Genomic DNA, 24275 nt, shown 5'->3' with positions numbered 1-24275 from the left:
CCTAGAGAGAGAGCCGAGGGACAAACCCTTGTGCATTCCAAATTGTAGGAATGAAAGGAATGTGGGTAAGGCAAACGGCCATGGAGTAAGCCGTTATTAGCGCACCAGGATAGAAAGCCTTGCCAAGACCTGTAATAGATCTTGGCGGCCGTTGGCTTCCTGGCCTGTCTCATGGTGGCAATGACATCCTGAGATAACCCTGAAGACTGAAGGAGTCAGGGACCAATGACCACCTAGTCAAGTTGAGGGCCACCGAATTCAGATGGAAAAAACGGGCCTTGTGACAGCAAATCTGGGCGGTCTGGAAGTGCCCACGGTTGACCCACCGTGAGATGCCACAGATCCGGATACCACGACCGTCTCGGCCCGTCTGGAGCGACGAGAATGGCGCGACGGCAGTCGGACCTGATCCTGCGTAGTACCCTGGACAGCATCGCCAGAGGGGGAAACACACAAGGAAGTCGAAACTGCGACCAATCCTGGACTAAAGCGTCCGCTGCCAGAGGTCTGTGGTACTGAGACCGTGCCATGAAAGCCGGGACCTTGAGAGATCGACGTCCGGCGTTCCCCAGCGGCGATGGATCTCTCGAAGCACTTCTGGGTGCAGAGACCATTCCCCCGCGTCCATGCGCTGACGACTGAAAAAATCTGCTTCCCAGTTTTCTACGCCCGGGATGTGAACTGCGGAGATGGTGGAGCCTGTGGTTTCCACCCACTGCAGAATCCGCCGGACTTCCTGGAAGGCTTGACGACTGCGAGTGCCGCCTTGGTTCACGAACGGCACAGCCTCCATAGCTGCAGCCATCTTCCCCAGGAAGTGCATGAGGCGCCTTAAGGGGTGTGACTGACTCCGAAGAAGTGATTGCACCCCCGCCTACAGAGAAAACTATTTGTCCCTGGAGAGTCGCCAGAGCGACGGCAAGGCTTTGTTGACACGCCACCTGAGAAGGGACCCAGAGGTTCTAAAGAAACGAGCCGCAAGACGAGAACTGAACTCTATCCTGTAACCATGAGACAGAATGTCTCTCACCCATCGGTCTTGAACTTGTGGCCACCAGGCGCCGCCAAAGCGGGAGAGCCTGCCACCGACCGAGGATGCGGCTAGGGAAGGCCGAGAGTCATGAGGAGGCCGTTTTGGAGGCAGTGCCCCCTGCGGCCTTTTGGGGTCGTGACGTGGGCCGCCACGCATATGAGTTCCTCTGGCCTTTCTCCGGCCTGTTGGACGAAGAAGAATGTGGCTTGGCGGAGGGACTAAAGGACCGAAACCTCGATTGGACATTTTTCTTTGCTGAGGTCTCTTAGGTTTAGACTGGGGTAAGGAGGAGTCCTTTCCCTTGGATTCCTTAATAATATCATCCAATCGTTCGTCAAATAAACGGTCACCAGAAAAGGGCAAACCAGTTAAGAACCTTTTTGAAGCCGAATCTGGTTCCCATTCGCGCAGCCACATGGCCCTGCGAACTGCCACGGAGTAACCATATGCTACAGCTGTGCGGCTAGTGGAGTCTAGGACGGCGTTCATGGCGTAGGACGAAAAGGCTGATGCCCGAGAGTCGAAGACGGAAGATGCGGAGCAAAATTCCATGTGACAGCATTAAATTCCTTCAGACAAGCCGAGATTGCTTGGAGAGCCCACACGGCTGCAAAGGCCGGGGCGAAAGACGCGGCCGTGGCCTCATAGATGGACTTCACCAAGAGCTCTATCTGTCTGTCAGTGGCATCCTTCAGGGATGAGCCATTTGCAACAGACACAACGGACCTAGCAGCCAATTTGGAGACTGGAGGATCCATCTTGGGAGAATGAGCCCAACGACTTCAGATGGAAAGGGGTAACGCGTGTCAGTGTGACGTTTAACCCAGCGCTTGTCCGGGACCGCTTCGGGTTTCTGGACAGCATCCCTGAAGGTAGAGTGATCAAAAAACGTATTGAGTGTACGTTTGGGAAACCGAAACTGGTGTTTCTCCTGCTGAGAAGCCGACTCCTCCACAGGAGGAGGCGGAGGAGAGCGATCCAGCACCTGGTTGATGGACGAGATAAGATCATTTACTAAGGCATCCCCCTCGGGAGTATCAAGGTTAAGGGTGAAGTCAGGGCCAGAGCCCTGAGCTCATCGTCTTCCTGAGAGTCCTCAAGCTGGGATCCCTAGCAGCGTGAGGAAGTCGGGGAAGAGTCCCAGCGAGACCGCTTAGCCGGTCTGGGACTGCGGTCCGGGCAGGAGTCCTCCGCCTGAGACCTAGGGCTCAACCTGGGAGTGCGCTGCGGCGCTAACCAAGCGGGGCCTGGATGAGACAAGCTAACAGGGCCAGGGCCTGTGAAAGGTCCGGTCTGGACTGCAATGCCTCAAGGGGCTTAGAAGACCATTTGTTCATATGAAAATGACTGAGGGCCAACACCGGTGACTCTGTCCCTGCAGCCTGCTCAGGGGGAGCAGGGGGGTCTACATGAGCCGAGGGGCCCACCAGTGCCCGAGGCTCCGGCTGAGCAAGCGAGGCAGGAGTTGAGCATTGCTCACAGTGAGGGTAGTGGATCCCGCAGATAACATAGCCCCACAAGAGGTATAGACCGCAAGAAAAACCTGTGCCTTAGTAGCTTAGCTCCTTGGGACGACATGCTGTTGTCTCCTAGGAGAGTGACCACTGAAGGTAAATGTTCGAACAGAAATATATATAATATATACATGTGTATCCGGCACCCTAGGGGGACCAGCACCGGGTGCTGTGTTCACCCTGAGCTACCCTGAGAAGCACCCACCGGCAGAATGCCAGAAAATGGCCGCCGGAGCTCTCAGGGGAGGAGTGGGGACGAGGGCGGCGCCAGCAAAGAGCGGGAGTCTGGGTTCCCCATAGTGGTCAGTGAGGGGGGAGGAAGACATGCAGGATGGTCCAGCCCTCACATCCGACGTCATGTCGGTAATCCCGCCCTTACCCCTGACAGGCAGGCCCGGGGGCGGGATTTTCGCGACTAGGCCGCGGTGAAGCTGGGGACTAAATTTGAGGCCGCGCCCGACCAGCAGGCCCGGTCGGCGCGGAAGTCCACCTGCCTCCTCAGTTTTACAACTACCGCGGCTTCCGGGAAGAAGGTGCGCTCCCTGTACAGTCCCCAATGGGGACACAGAGTACCTTTAAGTAGCAGGGCCCGGGTCCCTGGGGTTGAAGAGGCTCCGGTCCGGCAGGGTCCACCAGGGGCTGCGGATGGAGCACGGTCCCAGCAAATGGATGACCGCTCAGGATCCCACTTCTCCCAGCCGCATAAGGGATGGTGAAGGAGACGGCCTGTGGGCCCAGCCTCCGTACCCTCAATGGGTACCGTCTGGGGTCTCCACAGTGGTCAGTGAGGGGGGAGGAAGACATGCAGGATGCTCCAGCCGTCACATCCGACATCATGTCGGTAATCCCGTCCTTACCCCTGACAGGCAGGCCCGGGGGCGGGATTTTCGCGACTAGGCCGCGGTGAAGCCGGGGACTAAATTTGAGGCCGCGCCCGACCAGCAGGCCCGGTCGGCGCGGAAGTCCACCTGCCTCCTCAGTTTTACAACTACCGCGGCTTCCGGGAAGAAGGTGCGCTCCCTGTACAGTCCCCAATGGGGACACAGAGTACCTTTAAGTAGCAGGGCCCAGTCCCTGGGGTTGAAGAGGCTCCGGTCCGGCAGGTTCCAGCAGGGGCTGCGGATGGAGCACGGTCCCAGTAAATGGATGACCGCTCAGGATCCCACTTCCCCCAGAGCCGCTAAGGGATGGTGAAGGAGACGGCATGTGGCTCCAGCCTTTGTACCCGCAATGGGTACCTCAACCTTAACAACACCGCCGACATAGTGGGGTGAGAAGGGAACATGCCGGGGACCCATGGGTGTCCTCTTTTCTTCCAACTGACAACTAAGTTATGAGAATGCATGAGTGGATGTGTGCCTCCTTCCACACAAAGCTTAAAACTGAGGAGCCCGTGGTCCACGGGAGGGTGTATAGGCAGAGGGGAGGGGTTACACTTTTTAAAGTGTAATACTTTGTGTGGCCTCCGGAGGCAGAAGCTATACACCCAATTGTCTGGGTCTCCCAATGGAGCGACAGAGAAACAGAATTTTTCATCACAAACTACTAGTGCAGAAAAGCAAAGGCACTCTGATTCGATGTCCTTCTGTCTAAAATATTCTTTATTGTAACAGGCAAAACAATCTATCTTACATGGGCAAAAGAAGCTTTCTGCTGTACATATAATTTGTGCCATTTTCCTATGAATACATTTTCTCATTTTTAAGATGCTGCAAACCAAAAATGTTCAATGCCAAAAACACATTGATGAATTTTATTTGTTATCACAAAACATTGTCATGAATTTGGGCCTTTGCCTACAAACAGGCCAAAAGAAGCATTCAAGTATCCTTACCTTCATATGTCTTTGGGGGTAACAGAGCCAAAATGTCATACAGTCGGAGCCGGACCATAGCAGCACTCGCCTTTAGGTGGGCGCCGTGAGCTTTAATCACAGTCAGGATGCTGCAAGTCGGGAGAAAAGTGGTACAATATCAAAAACATGTCACAATCGAATAAGAACAAAGCATTTGGATATGCCTAAGAGTGGATTTAACCCCTTAACGACCTTGGACGTACTGAGTACGTCATGGTCACATGGTGCTAAACGACCCATGACGTACTCAGTACGTCCTGGCGAAATCGCGGTCCCGGAGCCCCGGGGAGTGAAATTTGTTTACCTAAACGGTGGATTCGGGAAGGAGGGGACCTCTGCCTGACCTCAGGAGGGGTGGTGCCTCCTCCCCCGAACCTACAGAGGCTGTGATTGGCTGACGAACGCCGCTCAGCCAATTACAGTCACTGTAATGTGTCAGCCATTGAAAATGGCTAACACATTGCAATCCAGCCATAATCAGTGCTGCTGTAGCACTGATGACTGGCTGGAGCTGGGTGAACTTTGTTTCACCCGCCCCCAGCTCTGATTGGAGAGACCGGCCTTGTGACCGATCTCTCCCAATCACTGTGGATCTTGTGCCGTCACCGCTACCCTCAGCTTCACTCCGTCCGTGAAAGCTGATGAGAGCGGTCGCTGCAGGTGCCCATCGGTAAGTTATAGCACCCCCCCCCCCCCGATCCCCCGCCGCTCCCCGCCGAGATCCCCCGCCGCTCCCCGCCGAGATCCCCCGCCGAGATCCCCCGCCGCTCCCCGCCGAGATCCCCCGCCGCTCCCCGCCGAGATCCCCCGCCGCTCCCCGCCGAGATCCCCCGCCGCTCCCCGCCGAGATCCACCGCCGCTCCCCGCCGAGATCCACCGCCGCTCCCCGCCGAGATCCACCGCCGCTCCCCGCCGAGATCCACCGCCGCTCCCCGCCGAGATCCACCGCCGCTCCCCGCCGAGATCCACCGCCGCTCCCCGCCGAGATCCACCGCCCCCCCCGCGCTCCCCCGCCGAGATCCACCGCCGCCTCCCCGCCGAGATCCACCGCCGCTCCCCGCCGAGATCCACCGCCGCTCCCCCGCCGAGATCCACCGCCGCTCCCCGCCGAGATCCACCGCCGAGATCCACCGCCGCTCCCCGCCGAGATCCACCGCCGCTCCCCGCCGAGATCCACCGCCGCTCCCCGCCCGAGATCCACCGCCGCTCCCCGCCAAGATCCACCGCCGCTCCCCGCCGAGATCCACCGCCGCTCCCAGCCGAGATCCACCGCCGCTCCCCGCCGAGATCCACCGCCGCTCCCCGCCGAGATCCACGCTGCTGTCCCTGCCCGCCACGCCGCTGTTCCCGCCGCTGTCCCTGCCCGCCGATCCACCTCTGCTGCCCGCCACGCCGCTGTCCCTGGTCGCCACCGTCCCCTTTCAGTCGCACCCACCTTTTTCAGCCGCCGCTGCACCCCGATCGGCCGCCGCCTCCATCGGCTGCCACTGCACCTAATCGGCTCCCCCCCTCCATGTGCTGCCTCCCCCCCCTCCATGTGCTGCCTCCCCCCCTCCATGTGCTGCCTCCCCCCTCCATGTGCTGCCCCCCCCTCCATGTGACTCCCTCCCCTCCCCCCCTCCATGTGCTCCCCCCCCCTCCCCCCCCTCCCCTTCCCCCCTCCCTCCCCCCCTCCATGTGCTGCCTTCCCCCCCTCCATGTGCTGCCTTCCCCCCCCTCCATGTGCTGCCTCCCCCCCCCCTCCATGTGCTGCTCCCCCATGTGCTGCCTCCCCCCATGTGCTGCCTCCTCCCATGTGCTGCCTTCCCCCCCCTCCATGTGCTGCCTCCCTCCATGTGCTGCCTCCCCCCATGTGCTGCCTCCCCCCCATGTGCTGCCTCCTCCCATGTGCTGCCTCCCCCCCCATGTGCTGCCTCCCCCCCCATGTGCTGCCTCCCCCCCATGTGCTGCCTCCCCCCCCATGTGCTGCCTCCCCCCCCATGTGCTGCCTCCCCCCCATGTGCTGCCTCTCCCCCCCATGTGCTGCCTCCCCCCCCCATGTGCTGCCTCCCCCCCATGTGCTGCCTCCCCCCCATGTGCTGCCTCCCCCCCATGTGCTGCCTCCCCCCCCATGTGCTGCCTCCCCCCCCATGTGCTGCCTCCCCCCCCATGTGCTGCCTCCCCCCCATGTGCTGCCTCCCCCCCATGTGCTGCCTCCCCCCCCATGTGCTGCCTCCCCCCCATGTGCTGCCTCCCCCCCCATGTGCTGCCTCCCCCCTCCCTCCATGTGCTGCTTCCCCCCCATGTGCTGCTTCCCCCCCATGTGCTGCTTCCCCCCCATGTGCTGCCTCCCCCCCATGTGCTGCCTCCCCCCCATGTGCTGCCTCCCCCCTCCCTCCATGTGCTGCCTCCACTCCATGTGCTGCCTCCCCCTCCCATCAGACTCTGCCCCCCTCCCTGATCTGCTGCCTGCTCTCTCCCATCCTTTTCACCCTCCTTCATCTGCTGCCTCTTCTGTCTGCTGTGATTCTGCTGCCTAGATCCATCCTGTAAGGTAGGTATCCCCATCTCACCCCCCCATCCTCTGCCGCTCCTCCATCCGCTGCGCCATTTCCCATCATCCATCCGCTGCGCCCTTTCCCATCCTCTGCCGCTCCTCCACCCGCTGCGCCCTTTCCCATCTTCCATCCGCTGCGCTCTTTCTCATCTGCCGCCCCGCCCTCTCGCATCGCATTATCCAGCGCAGTTGCTCGCTTCCAGACTGCAGTGGATGATGCGATGCGAGACTCGTGCATTGCTCTCACGTTTGGCACTGGTCTTAGTGGCAGGCGCTCCTTTTTTTTTTTTTTTACTGATGTCTGTATTTTTTATTTTGCCAAACTAATTTTTTTTGTATGGGGGGGGGGGGCTAGTTTCCAAAATGGGATCACATGTGGGGGAGCGCCATTGTTTAGGCACCTCAGGGGGGTCTCCAAATGAAACATGGCGTCTGCTAATAATTCCAATCAATTTTACTGTGAAATGGCGCTCCTTCTCTTCTGAGCCCCGCCGTACGCCCAAACAATTGATTTCCACCACATATGAGGTATCGTCGTACTCAGGAGAAATTGCACAATACATTTTATGGTGCATTTTTTCCTGATACCCTTGTGGAAAAAAAAGCTACCTGTTTGAAAAAACAATTTTGTGGTAAAAAAAAAGAATAAAATATTTTCACGGCTGAACATTACAAACGTTTGTGAAGCCTCCAGGGGTTCAAAGTGCTCACTAAACAGCTAGATAAATTCCATGAGGGGTCTAGTTTCCAAAATGGGGTCAATTGTGGGGGAGCTCCATTGTTTAGGCACTTCAGGGGGGTCTCCAAATGAAACATGGCGTCCGCTAATAATTCCAACCAATTTTGCTGTGAAATGGCGCTCCTTGCCTTCCGAGTCCTGCCGTGCGCCCAAACATTTGATTTCCACCACATATGGGGTATCTGCGTACTCAGGAGAAAATGCACCATAAATTTTATGGTGCATTTTTTCCTGATACCCTTGTGATAAAAAAAGCTACCTGGTTGAAGCAACAGTTTTGTGGTAAAAAATTTTTTTTTTCTTTTCACGGCTCAACGTTATAAACTTCTGTGAAGCCCCCAGGGGTTCAAAGTGCACATCAAACATCTAGAAAAAATATTTGAGGGCTCTAGTTTCCAAAATGGGGTCATTTGTGGGGGAGCTCCATTGTTTAGGCACCTCAGGGGGTCTTCAAACCCGACATGGCATCCGCTAATGAGTGCAGCTAATTTTGCACTCAAAAATTCAAATTGCGCTCCTTGCCTTCCGAGTCCTGCCGTGCGCCCAAACATTTGATTACCACCACATATGGAGTATCTGCGTACTCAGGAGAAAATGCACGATACATTTTATGATGCATTTTTCCTGATACCCTTGTGAAAATACTAATTTTTATGGCTAAAGTAACATTTTTGTGTTAAAAAAGTAAAATTTTCATTTTTTCGTCTACATTGCTTTGGTTGCTGTGAAGCTCCTAAAGGGTTAATAAACTTCTTGGATGTGGTTTTGAGCAGAGTGAGGGGTGCAGATTTTAGAATTGGGTCACTTTTGGGTATTTTCTGTCGCCTAGGTTTCTCAAATCACTCCAAATGTGATGTGGTACCTAAACAATTTTTTTTTGTAAATTTTGTTGGAAAAATGAGAAATTGGTGATGAACTTTGAACCCTTCTAACTTCCTAACGGAAATTTTTTTTTTTTCAAAAATTGCGCTGGTGTAAAGTAGACATGTGGGAAATGTTATTTAGTAACTTTTTTGTGTGACATTTCTCTCAGATTTATGGGCATAAAATTTCAAATTTTGAAAATTGCAAAATTTTCAAAATTTTCGCTAAATTTCCGAAATTTTCACAAATAAACGCAAAACATATTGGCCTAAATTTACCACTGACATGAAGTACAATATGTCACGAAAAAACAATGTCAGAATCGCCAGGATCCGTTGAAGTGTTCCAGAGTTATAACCTGTCAAAGTGACACTGGTCAAAATTGCAAAAAATGGCCGGGTCTTTAAGGTGAAAACAGGCTGGGGGCTGAAGGGGTTAAAAAAAAAAATAAAAAAAAAAAAATCTACAGGGGAAACTTGAATTTCTGCAGCAGATTGGCTGGTAAAATGCACATACATTACCCACTGTAATGGAGCTCATCTAAGAATTCTCATCCTTAACTCCTTGTGGTGATCTTTAGGCTATGGTCACACAGAGAAAAATGGCCAGAATGTGCTAATCAGACTCTGATCAGAGATTGATCTGAGTGGGATCCATTTTTCTCAGATATGGAGAAGAATAAAGAAATAAATCTCCATCTTCTCCATGCTGTCAATCTATGAAAATCAGACGGCACTTGGATGTCGTCTGAGCGCGGTCCTGTTTTTTTCATGGACCAATAAACTTGAATCGCCGAATGTGATCCAATTTTCAGAGGCAAATCGTGCATGTTACAATTTTATTTACCTTGGACCACTCAATTCGAAGCGAAAATCTAACATTTACACTGAGTCAATGAATAACATTGATCTGAGTGTGATCCAATGCTATGTCATTGCATGCGGAGCAAAAGAAGGGAATTTTGTTTACTTACCGTAAATTCCTTTTCTTCTAGCTCCTATTGGGAGACCCAGACAATTGGGTGTATAGCTTCTGCCTCCGGAGGCCACACAAAGTATTACACTCAAAAGTGTAACCCCTCCCCTCTGCCTATACACCCCCCCGTGCATCACGGGCTCCTCAGTTTTGGTGCAAAAGCAGGAAGGAGGAAACTTATAAATTGGTTTAAGGTAAATTCAATCCGAAGGATGTTCGGAGAACTGAAAACCATGAAACAATTGAACATGAACAACATGTGTACACAAAAGAACAACTAGCCCGAAGGAAAACAGGGGCGGGTGCTGGGTCTCCCAATAGGAGCTAGAAGAAAAGGAATTTACGGTAAGTAAACAAAATTCCCTTCTTCTTTGTCGCTCCATTGGGAGACCCAGACAATTGGGACGTCCAAAAGCAGTCCCTGGGTGGGTAAAAGAATACCTCGATAACAAGAGCCGACACGACTCCCTCTTACAGGTGGGCCACCGCCGCCTGAAGGACTTGCCTACCTAGACTGGCATCTGCCGAAGCATAGGCATGCACTTGATAGTGCTTTGTGAAAGTGTGCAGACTAGACCACGTAGCTGCCTGACACACTTGTAGAGCCGTTGCCTGGTGCCGCAATGCCCAGGACGCCCCCACGGCTCTGGTAGAATGGGCTTTCAGCCCCGAAGGAATCGGAAGCCCCGAAGAACGGTAAGCTTCAAGAATCGGTTCCTTGATCCACCGAGCCAAGGTTGACCTGGAAGCTTGCGAACCCTTACGCTGACCAGCCACAAGGACAAAAAGCGCATCTGAACGGCGCAGGGGCGCTGTGCGAGACACGTAGAAACGGAGTGCTCTCACTAGATCTAATGAGTGCAAATCCTTTTCAAAGCGGTGAATTGGATTAGGGCAAAATGAAGGTAAGGTGATATCCTGATTGAGACGAAAAGGCGATACCACCTTAGGGAGAAATTCCGGAACAGGACGGAGAACCACCTTATCCTGGTGAAAAACCAGGAAGGGGGCTTTGCATGACAGTGCTGCAAGCTCCGACACTCTACGGAGTGAAGTAACTGCTACTAGAAATGCCACTTTCTGCGAAAGACGTGATAAGGAGACATCCCGCAGCGGTTCAAAAGGCGGTTTCTGAAGAGCCGTTAGCACCCTGTTAAGGTCCCAGGGTTCAAGCGGGCGCCTGTAAGGTGGGACTATGTGGCAAACTCCCTGCAGGAACGTGCGGACCTGCGGAAGCCTGGCCAGGCGCTTTTGAAAGAATATTGAGAGTGCTGAAACTTGCCCCTTGAGAGAACTAAGTGACAACCCCTTATCCATTCCGGATTGAAGGAAGGAAAGAAAAGTGGGTAAGGCAAAAGGCCAGGGAGTAAAACCCTTATCAGAACACCAGGACAAGAAAATCCGCCAAGTCCTGTGATAGATCTTGGCGGACGTCGGTTTCCTGGCCTGTCTCATAGTGGCAATGACATCCTGAGACAACCCTGAAGACGCTAGGAGCCAGGACTCAATGGCCACACAGTCAGGTTGAGGGCCGCAGAATTCAGATGGAAAAACGGCCCTTGCGACAGCAAGTCTGGGCGGTCTGGCAGCGCCCACGGCTGACCCACCGTGAGATGCCACAGATCCGGGTACCATGACTGCCTCGGCCAGTCTGGGGCGACGAGAATGGCGCGACGGCAGTCGGACCTGATCTTGCGTAGTACTCTGTATCTCCAGAATATTGATCTGAAGGGATGACTCTATCGGAGTCCAGGTTCCCTGAGCCCTGTGGTGGAGAAAAACCGCTCCCCACCCTGACAGGCTCGCGTCCGTGGTGACCACAGCCCAGGTGGGGGGTAGGAAGGATTTTCCCTGCGACAGAGAGATTGGAAGGAGCCACCACTGAAGTGACGTCTTGGTTGCAAGGGAAAGAGAGACGTTCCTGTCGAGGGAAGTCGACCTCCTGTCCCATTTGCGGAGAATGTCCCACTGGAGTGGCCGCAGATGGAATTGCGCGAAGGGCACTGCCTCCATCGCTGCCACCATCTTCCCCAGGAAGTGCATGAGGCGCCTCAAGGGGTGTGACTGACCCCGAAGAAGAGATTGCACCCCTGCCTGCAGCGAAGCTGTTTGTCCAGCGGTAGCATGACTACCGCTGACTGAGTATGAAACTCCATCCCAAGGTACGTCAGTGATTGGGTCGGTGTCAACTTGGATTTTGGGAAGTTGATGATCCACCCGAACTGCTGGAGAGTCGCCAGAGCGACGGAAAGGCTGTTTTGACACGCCATCTGAGAGGGTGCCCTGACCAGAAGATCGTCTAAGTAGGGAATCACCGAGTGGCCCTGAGAGTGTAAGACCGCCACAACAGATGCCATGACCTTGGTGAACACCCGTGGGGCTGTCGCCAGGCCGAAAGGCAATGCCACGAACTGAAGGTGTTCGTCCCCGAAGGCGAAACGCAAAAAGCGTTGATGTTCGGATGCGATCGGCACATGGAGATAAGCATCCTTGATGTCGATCGATGCTAGGAAGTCTCCTTGTGACATCGAAGCGATGACCGAGCGGAGAGATTCCATCCGAAACTGTCTGGTGCTCACATGTCTGTTGAGCAGTTTGAGGTCCAGAACGGGACGGAACGAGCCGTCCTTCTTTGGCACCACGAACAAGTTGGAGTAAAAGCCGCGACCATGTTCCTGGGGGGGGAACAGGGATCACAACTCCTTCTGTCTTCAGAGCGTTCACCGCCTGAAAAAGTGCATCGGCTCGCTCGGGGGGCGGAGAGGTTCTGAAGAAACGAGTCGGGGGACGAGAGCTGAACTCTATCCTGTAACCGTGAGACAGAATGTCTCTCACCCATCGGTCTTCTGCCTTCCATTCGCGCAGCCACATGGCCCTGCGGACTGCCACAGAGTTAGCGGATGCCACCGCTGTACGGCTAGCAGAGTCTAGAACTGCGTTCATGGCGTAGGAAGAAAAAGCTGACGCCTGAGAAGTCAAAGACGCAACCTGCGGAGCAGAATTACGTGTGACCGCATTAATCTCAGCCAGACAAGCTGAGATAGCTTGGAGTGCCCACACGGCTGCAAAAGCCGGGGCAAAAGATGCGCCCGTGGCTTCATAGATGGATTTCACCAGGAGCTCTATCTGCCTGTCAGTGGCATCCTTTAGCGATGAGCCATCTGCAACCGATACCACAGATCTAGCCGCCAATCTGGAGACTGGGGGATCCACCTTGGGACATTGAGCCCAACCCTTAATTACGTCAGAGGGGAAGGGGTAACGTGTGTCAGTAAGGCGCTTAGTAAAGCGCTTGTCCGGAACCGCTCTGGGCTTCTGGACAGCATCTCTGAAGTTAGAGTGATCGAAAAACGCACTCCGTGTACGTTTAGGGAACCGAAACTGGTGTTTCTCCTGCTGAGAAGTCGACTCCTCTACAGGTGGCGGCGGGGGAGATATATCTAACACCTGGTTGATGGACGAGATAAGGTCATTTACTATGGCGTCCCCTTCAGGTGTATCAAGATTGAGAGCAACGTCAGGGTCAGAGCCCTGAGCTGCGACGTCCGCCTCGTCCTCCAGAGAGTCCTCAAGCTGGGAACCCGAGCAGCGTGAAGAAGTCGGGGAAGATTCCCAGCGGGCCCGCTTAGCCGGTCTGGGACTGTGGTCCGGGCAGGATGAGACCTAGGGCCCCCCCTGGGAACGCGCTGCGGCGCGGACAGAGAGGGGCCTGGAGGCGACGATCCAACAGGGCCCGGGGCCTGTGTAAGGACCGGTCTGGACTGCAAAGCTTCAAGCAGCTTGGCAGACCATTTGTCCATAGACTGAGCCATGGATTGTGAGAGTGACTCAGAGAGTTTTTCAGCAAAAACGGCAAACTCTGTCCCTGCCGCCTGGACAGGGAGAGCAGGGGGGTCTACCTGAGCCGAGGGGCCCACTAGTGACCGAGGCTCCGGCTGAGCAAGCAAAACAGGGGTTGAGCATTGCTCACAGTGAGGGTAGGTGGAACCCGCAGGTAACTTAGCCGCACAAGAGGTACAGGTACAGGTACAGGTCGCAAAATAACCCTGTGCCTTGGCACCCTTGCTCCTTGTGGACGACATGCTGTTGTCTCCTAGAAGAGTGATCACTGAGGGTATATGGGAAAGGGTATACAGCCCGACCGAACAGAAATATATAAATATATAGTATCTATTCCGGCACCCAAAGGGGACCAGCACCGGGTGACCGGTGTGGCTTACCGACCGCTAAAAAGCGGAGCGTGTGTCCTCCAGATTCCCTGCCTTAGGTCTCCCAGCGTTGCAGAGCTCTTTCCTGGAAATCCTCCACCGGCAGAATGCCAAAAAAATGGCTGCCGGAGCTCTCTGGGGAGGAGTGGGGCCGTGGGCGGCGCTAGAAAAGTGCGGGAATCTGGAGTCCCCACAGTGATCAGTGAGGGGGGAGGAAACATACAGGATGCTCCGGCCCTCACATCCGACGTCAGGTCGGCAGTCCCGCCCTTACCCCTGATAGACAGGCCCGGGGGCGGGAGTTTTGCTACTAGGCCGCAATTGAAGCCGGGGACTAAATTTAAGACCGCGGCCGACAAGCAGGCGCGGTCGGCGCGGAAGTCCGCCGGCCGTCACAAATAAGCAGCTGCTGCAGCGTCCGGGATGAAGGCGCTCCATGCACAGCCCCCATGGGGACACAGAGTACCTTAGTGATGCAGGGCCCGGTCCCTGAGGATAAATAGACTCCTGTCCGACAGATTCCCACAGGGGCTGCGGAGGGAGCACGGTCCCAGTGAATGGATGACCGCTCAGGATCCCACTTCTCCCAGAGCCGCTAAGGGATGGTGAAGGAAACGGCATGAGGCTCCGGCCTTTGTACCCGCAATGGGTACCTCAACCTTAACAGCACCGCCGACGTAGTGGGGTGAGAAGGGAACATGCCGGGGGCCCCGTGGGGGCCCACTTTTCTTCCAACCGATATAACTAAAATGAGAATGCATGAGTGGATGTGTGCCTCCTTCCACACAAAGCATAAAACTGAGGAGCCCGTGATCCACGGGAGGGTGTATAGGCAGAGGGGAGGGGTTACACTTTTTAAAGTGTAATACTTTGTGTGGCCTCCGGAGGCAGAAGCTATACACCCAATTGTCTGGGTCAAAGAAACCAAAATTTAAAGATGTCCTGTACACAAAATATGTAACAATAATGAACATGCCACTATTCAATACTTTACTTACTGAGACATCATGGTCATAGCGCACTCAATGGGGGTCATCAGCTTCCTAATCACGTCCTCTGTAAGCAGCTCCGGGCAATGAGCAACAAAACTGCGCATAGCTGATGAGAAAAACAGTGTTCACAAGTTACTGTACACACAAGATATACAGACAGATAGCCAGAGAAAAAGAAGGATAGATCTATACATATGATTTCAATAGACCATTAATATCAGATTGGCATGGGTCTGACTCCCAGCACTCCCGTCAATCAGCAACCCAAAAGGGTGAAGCAGCAGAGGGTATTGAGATATGAACTGGGTATATCAGGGAAACATTTACAGTAATCAATCCTCAGAAAATGTTGTTCTTAGTGGTAATAAAGCAATCGGCCATTTAAGCAGAGATTCCTACCACAAAGTGCTCCAGCACGGCCTTCCAGGGTCACCTGCCAAGTAAAAGAGTCTCCTCGTGCTTTTTCAGCCTCCAACTCTTTCAAGGAACGAGGGAAGACATTCCTCCACAGCAGAAGCATTTTAGGGAGATGATATCGTACAACAGATGGACCTGGAGAATAACGGGTTCTGTTATTGCATGCTACAGATATACAAAATAGATGCCAATATAATAAAATATACATTTTGGCTAAAAATTAAGGAAACCTTTGTAAAGTTGTGTGACACAAACATATAGGACACGAACACTTAGGCTATGTGCTTAGGCTTAGGCAGCTAAAAAGCTCCGTTCTGAAGCGCATGGTGCCGGCAAAGAACGTGCGCTCTGCATGCAGCTCCTGCCATAGACAGAGCAGGGGCTGCCGGCAAAGCGCACGGAAGAAGTGACATGTCACTTCTTAGAACTCGCGCTTCGGGCAGCAGCCGAAGCGCTGCGCTCTAAGACGCCACGTGCGCAAGGCCCCTGCACAATCTCCATAGATTATGCAGGGGACGCAGGACGCAAGCAGTTACGCTGCACTACAAAGCGCAGCGTAACTGCATGTAATACGCACACGTGCGCACATAGCCTTGCGGCCCTTTTCAGTTCACAAAAATAGAAACTACATAACCCGAATTAGCTCATTTTAAAATCTGCTAAGTAGTAGTAAAGACACCACATATCCTGGCACTGAGGAGTGACTTTATATGTCTGATGTGTAGTCGCAGTATCTGATGACCTCCATTTGCCTCCCACTGCCTTCATCACTCAGTTTAGCACTCCATTGCTCCTGCTTCCTCAATATCCGTTGGCCTAATGGCTGCCGGTAGGGTCATTAAGTGAAGTGGTAATTACTGCCTTTCCTATGATGTGGGATAGAAAAAGACATTGAAGTCGTGGTTTACTCTTACCACTATTGTGGCCACCTTGGAGGTAGCAGGTTAGGAACATCAAACTGGGCAAAGGAAACAGCGGGAGGATGATTATACACAAGTGATGTATAGTCCTTTCCTAGTCAAAGGGTGGAGGGTCACTTTAGTTAAAATACAAGTGATGATAGCATAGAAGCCGAAGTGCATTTACCTAAGGTCATCAGAGAGCCAAGGAGCAACCAGCCGGCCTGCGTCCGCTGCAGAGAGAGCCGGCTGTTCTGTGATGCTGTGCGGAGCAGGTCCTCAGCTATACTCACTACCATCTGTAAAAAAAGAAGGAGAAAAAGAGAATTTTGTTTACTTACCGTAAATTCTTTTTCTTATAGTTCCGTCATGGGAGACCCAGACCATGGGTGTATAGCTACTGCCCCCGGAGGACACACAAAGTTACTACACTCAAAAACGTGTAGCTCCTCCCTCCTAGCATATACACCCCCTGCTAGCCAGATCTAGCCAGTTTAGTGCAAAAGCTGAAGGAGGACATCCACCCACAAGAAGAGACAGAGTAAAACCCGGAAGAACCGGAACCTCTGTCTACAACAATAACAGCCGGTGAAGACACTCGGAACAAGAAACCTGCCAATAGGCATAGGGAGGGTGCTGGGTCTCCCATGACGGAACTATAAGAAAAAGAATTTACGGTAAGTAAACAAAATTCTCTTTTTCTTTATCGTTCCTATGGGAGACCCAGACCATGGGACGTTCCAAAGCAGTCCATGGGTGGGAATAAACAGACAACTGAGAAGCAGGCAAACCTAACTTCACAAATGGGCGACAGACACCGGAAAAATGCGTCTGTCCAAGCCCACGTCTGCCAAAGCATGGGCATGCCTTGGGAGTGCTTCGAAAAAGCATGCAGACTAATTTGAGCTGCAGTCTGACAGACCTACTGAGCCGCAACCTGGTGCCTGAAAGCCCAAAAATAAAGGCGCCGACAGGTCTGACCAAATGTGCCCCGATCCCCAGCGGGGAAGGCACCTGAGTACACTCATAGGTCTCGGAAATGGCCGACCTAGGCCAACATCAGGGTCAGCTTAGATGCCGAGAGACCATTACGCTGACGACCAGTCAGCACTAGAGAGGTGCACCGCCTAATAACGGCGGTGCGAGACACATAGATCCGGAGCGCCCGCACCAGATCCAGGATATGCAACGCTTCCTCAAGCGATGAACAGGAGCCGGACAAAAGGAAGGCAGGAAAATTGCCCCGGATAAGGTGGAGGCAGAAACCACCTAGGGAAAAAAGTCCGGAGTCGGACGAAGACCACCTTGTCTTGATGCAAAAGACCAAAAAAGGGGGACGACTCCGAGAGAGTGCAGCCAGAACTCTCAGGCGGGAAATTATAGCCACTAGAAGGTGTACCTTTCTGTGAAAGATGAAACAACGGAACCTCCCCAAGAGGCGCAAAGGGGGGTTTCCGGGAACCGGGAGGACCGGATTAAGGTCCCAGGTCTCCATAGGCCGCCGGAAAAGCGGAATGATGTGAGATGCGCCCTTAAAGGAGCGCACCGAAGCCAGCCGGACGATACGCCGCTGGCACATACTGACAGGGCCGAGACCTGTCCCTTAATGAGGGATAGTCCTAGCTGTAGACCGGACTGTGGAAGGGACAGGAGGGTCGGCTAGGCCAAAAAGGTCAAAGGACACTTTGGAGCTCGAGTCAAGGCAGAGATGACTTCGGGAAGGATATCAGAAGTCACTAAGATCCAGGACTCAAGAGCTATGCCGTTATTCTGAGATCCAGAATTCTGACGGGAAAAACGGACCTTTTGGGAAAAGGTCTGAACGGTCCGGAAGATGCCATGGCAACCCAACGGACAGAAGGAGCAGGTCAGAGGACCAAGCCCGCTTGAGTCAGTCTGGAAGAATGACTCGACGGCCCCCTTTACCGATCCTGCGCAGGACTCTGGACAAGGGGTAGAGGGGGGATTGTGGACCGCGGTTGGACAGCTGAAATAGCCTGCCTCGTAGTTTTCACATCTAGGATGTGGACTGCGGATACAGTGGACTAGGAGTCCCTTGTCCACTGAAGAATGTTGAGCCGCCAAGATTGCCAGGCGGCTGAGCGTCCCGCCCTGGAAGCTGAAATAGGAAAACGCTGTCTCGTTGTCTGACTGGACTCGAATGTGCCTAGCCGCCCACAGATGGTGAAGGCTTGGAGAGCCAGAAATACAGCAGTGAATTCCAGCACATTGATCCAGAGGGCTGATTCGGACAGAGTCCAAGCGCCCTGCGCTCCACGGTGGAGATATCCTGCTCCCCAGGCGGATAGGCTAGTATCCTGGTGAGGATCACCCGGGACGGGCCAGAGAGGAGCGCCCCTGAGACAGAGTGGCCGAAGCCACCACTGAAACGAGCCTCTGGTCAGTGGCGAAGCCACCACCCCGTGGGAGGATTGAGTTCGCTTGTACAGCGGAAAACATCCAGTCTCAGAGGACGCAGGGGAAACTGGGCAAGGAACCGCTTCCATTGACGTCCCTGGTTCGAAGTCAGAGTGGACTTTGACAGAAAGACAAGCCACCCGCATAGGCCAGAGTGGCGAGAGTGAGCGAAGCACTCTGCTAAGGGTGAGCACTGGATGAAGCCCCAACAAGAAGGCTGACCAGGGCAAAAGATCACTGCCAAACCCTAGGGGGGCAGGACCGTAATCACAGCTGCCTGGATGATAATACTTGAGGGGCCTTGGCTAATCCCAAGGGAAGAGCCACGAATTGGACCACTCCGATTGTCAAAACGTAGTCAACGCTGGTGAGAAACTGCGATTGACTCCTGCCGATAGGCAGCTCTGATGCCGATGGCTGCTAAGGAATCTCCTTGGGCTCTTGATTGATCCGGTGAGAAAAACACACGGAACAAAACCGAGACTCCTGTGAAAACGCCCCACCTGGCTATGCTTGAAAAGCTAAGGATCCAGGTCGGAAGGCACCGCCCTCTTCGGGGACTAGGAATAGATTTAAGCAAAAATCTCAGAACCGTTCCCAGTCGGGAAGCGGTACAATTACTCCATTGGCCAGCAAGAAATGCCACAGCCTGTGAGAAGGCGGCGGCCTTGGAGCCGGGAGGAGTTGACAGAAAAAATCTGTTTGGCGGGTGGACAGAAGTCCATCCTGTAGCCAAGGGAGATATAATCTCGCCCCCACTTAACGGAGACGTGTTAGAACCCTACGTCGCCAAGTGGAGAGAGCCTGCCACCGACCAAGGAGGTTGTTGGCGTGGCTAAATAGCTCGGAGGAAGCTGACTCAGTGACAGCATCTCCTGCGGTCTTCTGAAGACGCAGCTTCGAGCCATTTGGTTCCATGAACCTAGGCTGAGCTAGAGGACGATCAGATGGAGGAACGGAAACCATCGAAACCTCAACTGATTCCTGCCCTGGACAGGTTCCCTGGTTTAGGTTTGTGGCGAGGAAGAACACTCCCCGCCAAGAGCTCCATAATTTCACTTAGCTTGGTTCCGGGGAAACTGGTCCCACCAAGGGGGAGCCCAGCCAGGAACCTCCATAGAGGCATCTGCCTTCCAATTCCGAAGCCACAGGAGCCTGCGGATAGCGAGGAAGGTAGCCCAGACCACCGCCGTGCGGCGTCCAGCATGGCAGACCTGGCAGAGGATGAAAAGACTGAAGTCTGGAAGTTCAGGGAACCGTTTTGGGCATGTGAGAGAATGCATCTCCTCCAGAGAAGCAGAGAAGGTACAAAAAAACCGCACTGCTGTAAGCTGAGGAGAAAGAAGCTCCTGCCGTTCCCATACCGACTTGGCCCAAAGGACAACCGGGCGGACCGCAGAACCTTAAGTGAGGAGCCATCAGCCACTGACATAACGGTCCGGGCTGAGCCACCTGAAGTGAATGAGCCCACTTCTTGACCACCATTGGTGGACAGGGGAAACACAGTCCTCAGAAACACGCTTCGGGGAAGCTCAGAGCGGATTGAGGTCCAGTACAAAATTAATGTACGGTAGAATCCTATAGAGGTGCCGTCAGCCACTGATACAACTAACCGGGCAGTCTAGACCGGAGTGGCTACCCTCTCGATGGGAGGGGGAGACAGGCACAAAACCCCGCTGTGGGGTCTGCAGGATAGGCTGTGGGCTTGGACGCAGCGGGCTGAAAACTGGAGTGGTTAAGTAACACACTCCTTGACCTGCTAAAGGTAAACTGTGCCTTTCTGCCAGCGGGGAATACTCCCCTGATCAGGCGGACACAAGAATAATGGACGCAAGCCATCATTCGCATCTGCGTCACCTACGGACGGATCAATGTACATAAAGTAGCGACCGTGTCCGTGGTAGAGACATCTTCCTCGTCCGGTGAATCAGCTCGTAATCGGAGCTGCGGGACGGGGAGGACAGGGGACCCTGCGTCTCCCTGTCAGGAGAACGGGGTCTGAGCCCCGAAGGAGAGTCCCTTGTGAGCTTAGCCGAGCGAGCAGAGAACGCCCTGAGAAGGGGGCTGGCATGCTCAGCAGATGCCGGGACAGCCGACCCCTGGAAATAGGATTCCCATGGGGGTCAGCCACCGAAACCGGAGCAGCTGGAGGGACCATTAATGAGCCCCCATGCTGAGGGGCCACAGTGGTTAGGAGCTCGGTATAGCCGTACGAGACTACCTGCAGTGGATAATAAAAAACAGCCTGCAGGCTCGCTCTGTGAGACATGCTGCAGAGGTGGGGGCTCTGTCTAGAATGCCTAGAATACCCAAGACAGGGGTTCAGCCTGGGGAGACTCCCACCTAAGAACCATTACAGTGTGCCGGTTCAGGCAATATGAGGTTACATGCAGAACATGTAGTGTACAGCCTTGGAGCTTTGCTGCTAGAGTGAGACATGCTGCTGAGGAGGAGATTCTATGATAAAGAATTAACTCCTTCAGAATGCCTGAGAGTGTATAAAAAGTGCACAACCAGAGGTTGTGACTTATCAGGCCATATTATGAGTGCCCTCCGGATTCCAAGCCTGGACCCTCAGCTAGTATTCCCTCCCTCTGCTGCAGAGCAGCCAACGCCGACCAGTGTCTAAGACGCTGAGAAAATGGCGCCAGAGTGAGGGGGGGAGGCGGGGGTTAACCCAGGAGCGGGAATCGGAGGGCGAGGGAGATGTACAGGGGAGGGAATCATCTCCTCAAAGAGGAGCGTCCTCCCCTGTGCAGAGCGGCCGGCGGGCGGCTCTGCAGCGTCCCCCTGCATGCCTGACATGCAGGGGAACGAAACGAAACTAGGCCGCGGCTGAAGCCGGGGCCTAGAGTTATGCATGCGGCCGAAAATCAGGCATCGTCGGCGCGGTTCTCAGTAAAAACTGTGGAACCGGCCGGAAACACAGTAAACAAGCAGCATTATCAAGCAATCACTGTCCCCCCCAATAAAAGTGCCCCACATTGCAGAAAGACCCTCTGAATAAGCGTCTCTATACTTAGCTTTGAGACGCAGGGTCCATTCCCTGTGGGGTGGGGGTCAGTGCTCCGTCCAGCAGGGTCCTGCACAAGGGCTGCGGATGGAGGCCGGTCTCCTGCAAGGCAGTGAGAACCGAGTTGGCTCCCACTTCAAACCAGAGCCCCTAAGGGATGTTGAAGGAGCGCGGCATGAAGGGCTCCTGCCCTGAAGTCAACCTTAACAGCACTGCCGCCAGGGGAGTGTGAAGGGACATGCCGGGAGTCCAGTGGACCCGCTTTTCTTCCAAATCTTTAGAAAAAATAAAAAATCAAAAAAGGATGCATGTGTGTGTGTGGATCCTCCTGACACAAAGCAAGAAACTGGCTAGATCTGGCTAGCAGGGGGTGTATATGCTAGGAGGGAGGAGCTACACGTTTTTGAGTGTAGTAACTTTGTGTGTCCTCCGGGGGCAGTAGCTATACACCCATGGTCTGGGTCTCCCATAGGAACGATAAAGAAAGGCATACTCCTATATTAGATCATTGTTACATCCCATATACAGCCATGTATTGACACATTCTGTATAAAAAAAACACATATATAAAGAATATACATTAAACTGTTAACAATTTGAGGTACAATGTTGGAGATGTCCTAGCTAGAGCAAAGAACATACGAGCAATTGTCCAAATCAATTAGATTAAATCTCCTTTACCCTCCACTAATTTCAATGAATCCACCCGATCCCGTCATGTAGAATAACCTCAGATGGTAGCAGTTTTCTATCCTTTCATAAGGACCATGATGATCCTTGCATTAAGTAGTCAAAAAAAGCAATCAGTCCATACATCGTAAGCATTGATAAAGGGAATCTGTCAGCAGGTTTTTGCGACCTCATCTGAGAGCAGTATGATGTAGGCAAAGAAACCATGAATCTAATGTATCACTTGGATTACTTGCTGCAGCCTTGCTGATATCTGTTTTAGCTTTAGTCATGTAGCAGAGCTCTCTATAGAGATTGTACATTGACAGTGAGGTGTAATTCAGAGGAGGGGACATGCCAGACTTACATACTTGCCAACTAGACCTAACAATGATAATCACCACGTGATAAAGCCTTTAATGTAAGTAAACAACAGCACAGCACCTGATAAGTGAGGTACAGTTTATTTTTGTTTTTTTAACACCAACAATATGTTTGCTTCACCTTATCTTAGCAAAAACCTGCTGACAGATTTCCTTTAATGACTATTTTGATAAACAGGTTACACAACAAAATGCTATTGGCTGAATGTGCCATGCCATAGCCAGGCACAATCGGCAAAATCAAAAATGCTTGGTTATTCAATAGGGCTGAGGGTTATTGGCAAATAGGGTCACTAATAGGAGTAAAGATGTTCTTCTTGCTCTCATACCATTATCAGGGACCATACAACAACTTCTAGGATCTATAAATTGAAATTATTCTACTAATTATACCAACAAGAATTTAGGACCTAAACCGATGTAATGGGTAAGATGCAGTTTTCTTACCTTTCCTTTGGAGTGAGGAATGCCCAAGGGGCACTGATGCACCCCTCCAAGCAGAGCAGCCATGGCAAAGCTGTACCCACTAACGGCTTCTGGTGAATTTTTAAGGTTATTAAGTCTCTCTGCACATCTGTCCAAGAGTGGAGTGAGCTGAAAGGGCAGTGCCACAGCAACACAACGTAAGCACCATGCTGCTGCCAGCCTTGCCGCCATGCTTGGGTGAAGCAGCACAGAGGTGACAGTATCCAGGAGCCCTATGTATAAAACAGAGATATAGCAAACATGGTTATGCATGCATGATACAAAGGACATATGTATGAAACGGGGCTGATCAGTTACCTATGGACGGCTCCTGTATCAGAGGAGATGCTGTAGAATTCAGACTTTGCACAAGGCTTCCCAGCTCCTGAAGGGCACATACCATAACATGCTGGCTGGCAGACACATCTGCAGTACCAACTTTATTCTCATTGTTGGCATCATTTACTACAGCCTCTGCAAAGAAAGGTAAATATACAAATAAATCAATATTCTATGTTTACTGTGTAGTTTTATTAGGTATGGTGGATGAAACACTGTACTAAAAGAGTTGACCTTTTTGATCCCTTAATAAAAAAAGCCATCTTTAGACAAAGATAATTAGATTTCTTACCCACAGATTTCATTTGCTTGGCGATAGCCTGACAGATTTCTTTAGCTGCTGCATTTTGAGCTTTCTCTCCCAGCAAACTGCCAACCGTGGCTCTTAGGATAAAGGACACGCATCTCCTGGAGTAGACTGCCTCCACATGTGTCTGTGTAGCCCGAGGATGTGACACAAGGTCAAGTACATGAGAGAGGAACGTGGCAAAATTGCGCTCCAGCCATTGCCCTCCTAATGCGGTGACAAACACCACATATGCCTATGAATAAAGGAGAAGAGAACATCAGCAATAATAGGGCATACTCTTATCATTTCAGTCTTCCTTTAATGTACACACCTAGTGGATGTGACATAATAGTCCGAGAGTTGGAAAGTTTGCCAAACTCAAATGTGCACATCCCACAGCCTAGGGGCGCCATTTAATTTGACCCCCACCAATCTCGGCATAGAATGCTTGTGTGTGCGATACTTTATTTGTAGTTTCCATGTTAGAGACATGAGGAGAGACACATAGCCCAGAAGTCGGAGCAGGCATTAATGGTGCACTGTGCTGTCATCTCTGGGCAGCCGGTATATTGGGAGGGTGAAGTTCTCGGACCCAGTTTTTGCTCTCCAAAAAGAGGTATACAGGTTAGAGGTGGTAGTCTGCACCATAGCTTTTTGGTTGAAAGCT

At 52.9% G+C, this 24275-nt stretch overlaps 1 protein-coding gene across 1 annotated transcript in view; it reads right to left on the bottom strand.

Annotated features, from left to right (window-relative positions):
- HEATR5B (HEAT repeat containing 5B) overlaps nt 1–24275 on the bottom strand; it is a 178140-nt gene that overhangs the window by 107110 nt on the left and 46755 nt on the right. Inside the window, exons 8-14 of the mRNA XM_075339495.1 lie at nt 23612–23861; nt 23299–23454; nt 22963–23213; nt 16220–16331; nt 15116–15268; nt 14723–14822; nt 4382–4491 (exon numbers count right to left, since the gene is read on the bottom strand). Of these exons, the coding sequence (XP_075195610.1) occupies nt 4382–4491; nt 14723–14822; nt 15116–15268; nt 16220–16331; nt 22963–23213; nt 23299–23454; nt 23612–23861 (1132 nt within the window). The remainder of the gene's footprint in view (nt 1–4381; nt 4492–14722; nt 14823–15115; nt 15269–16219; nt 16332–22962; nt 23214–23298; nt 23455–23611; nt 23862–24275) is intronic.

Source organism: Anomaloglossus baeobatrachus, chromosome 3 (assembly GCF_048569485.1).
Source record: "Anomaloglossus baeobatrachus isolate aAnoBae1 chromosome 3, aAnoBae1.hap1, whole genome shotgun sequence".
NCBI classification, from domain to species: domain Eukaryota; kingdom Metazoa; phylum Chordata; class Amphibia; order Anura; family Aromobatidae; genus Anomaloglossus; species Anomaloglossus baeobatrachus.
Note: the sequence above shows the minus strand (reverse complement) of the source record. Positions and strands in the feature narration are given on the sequence as shown.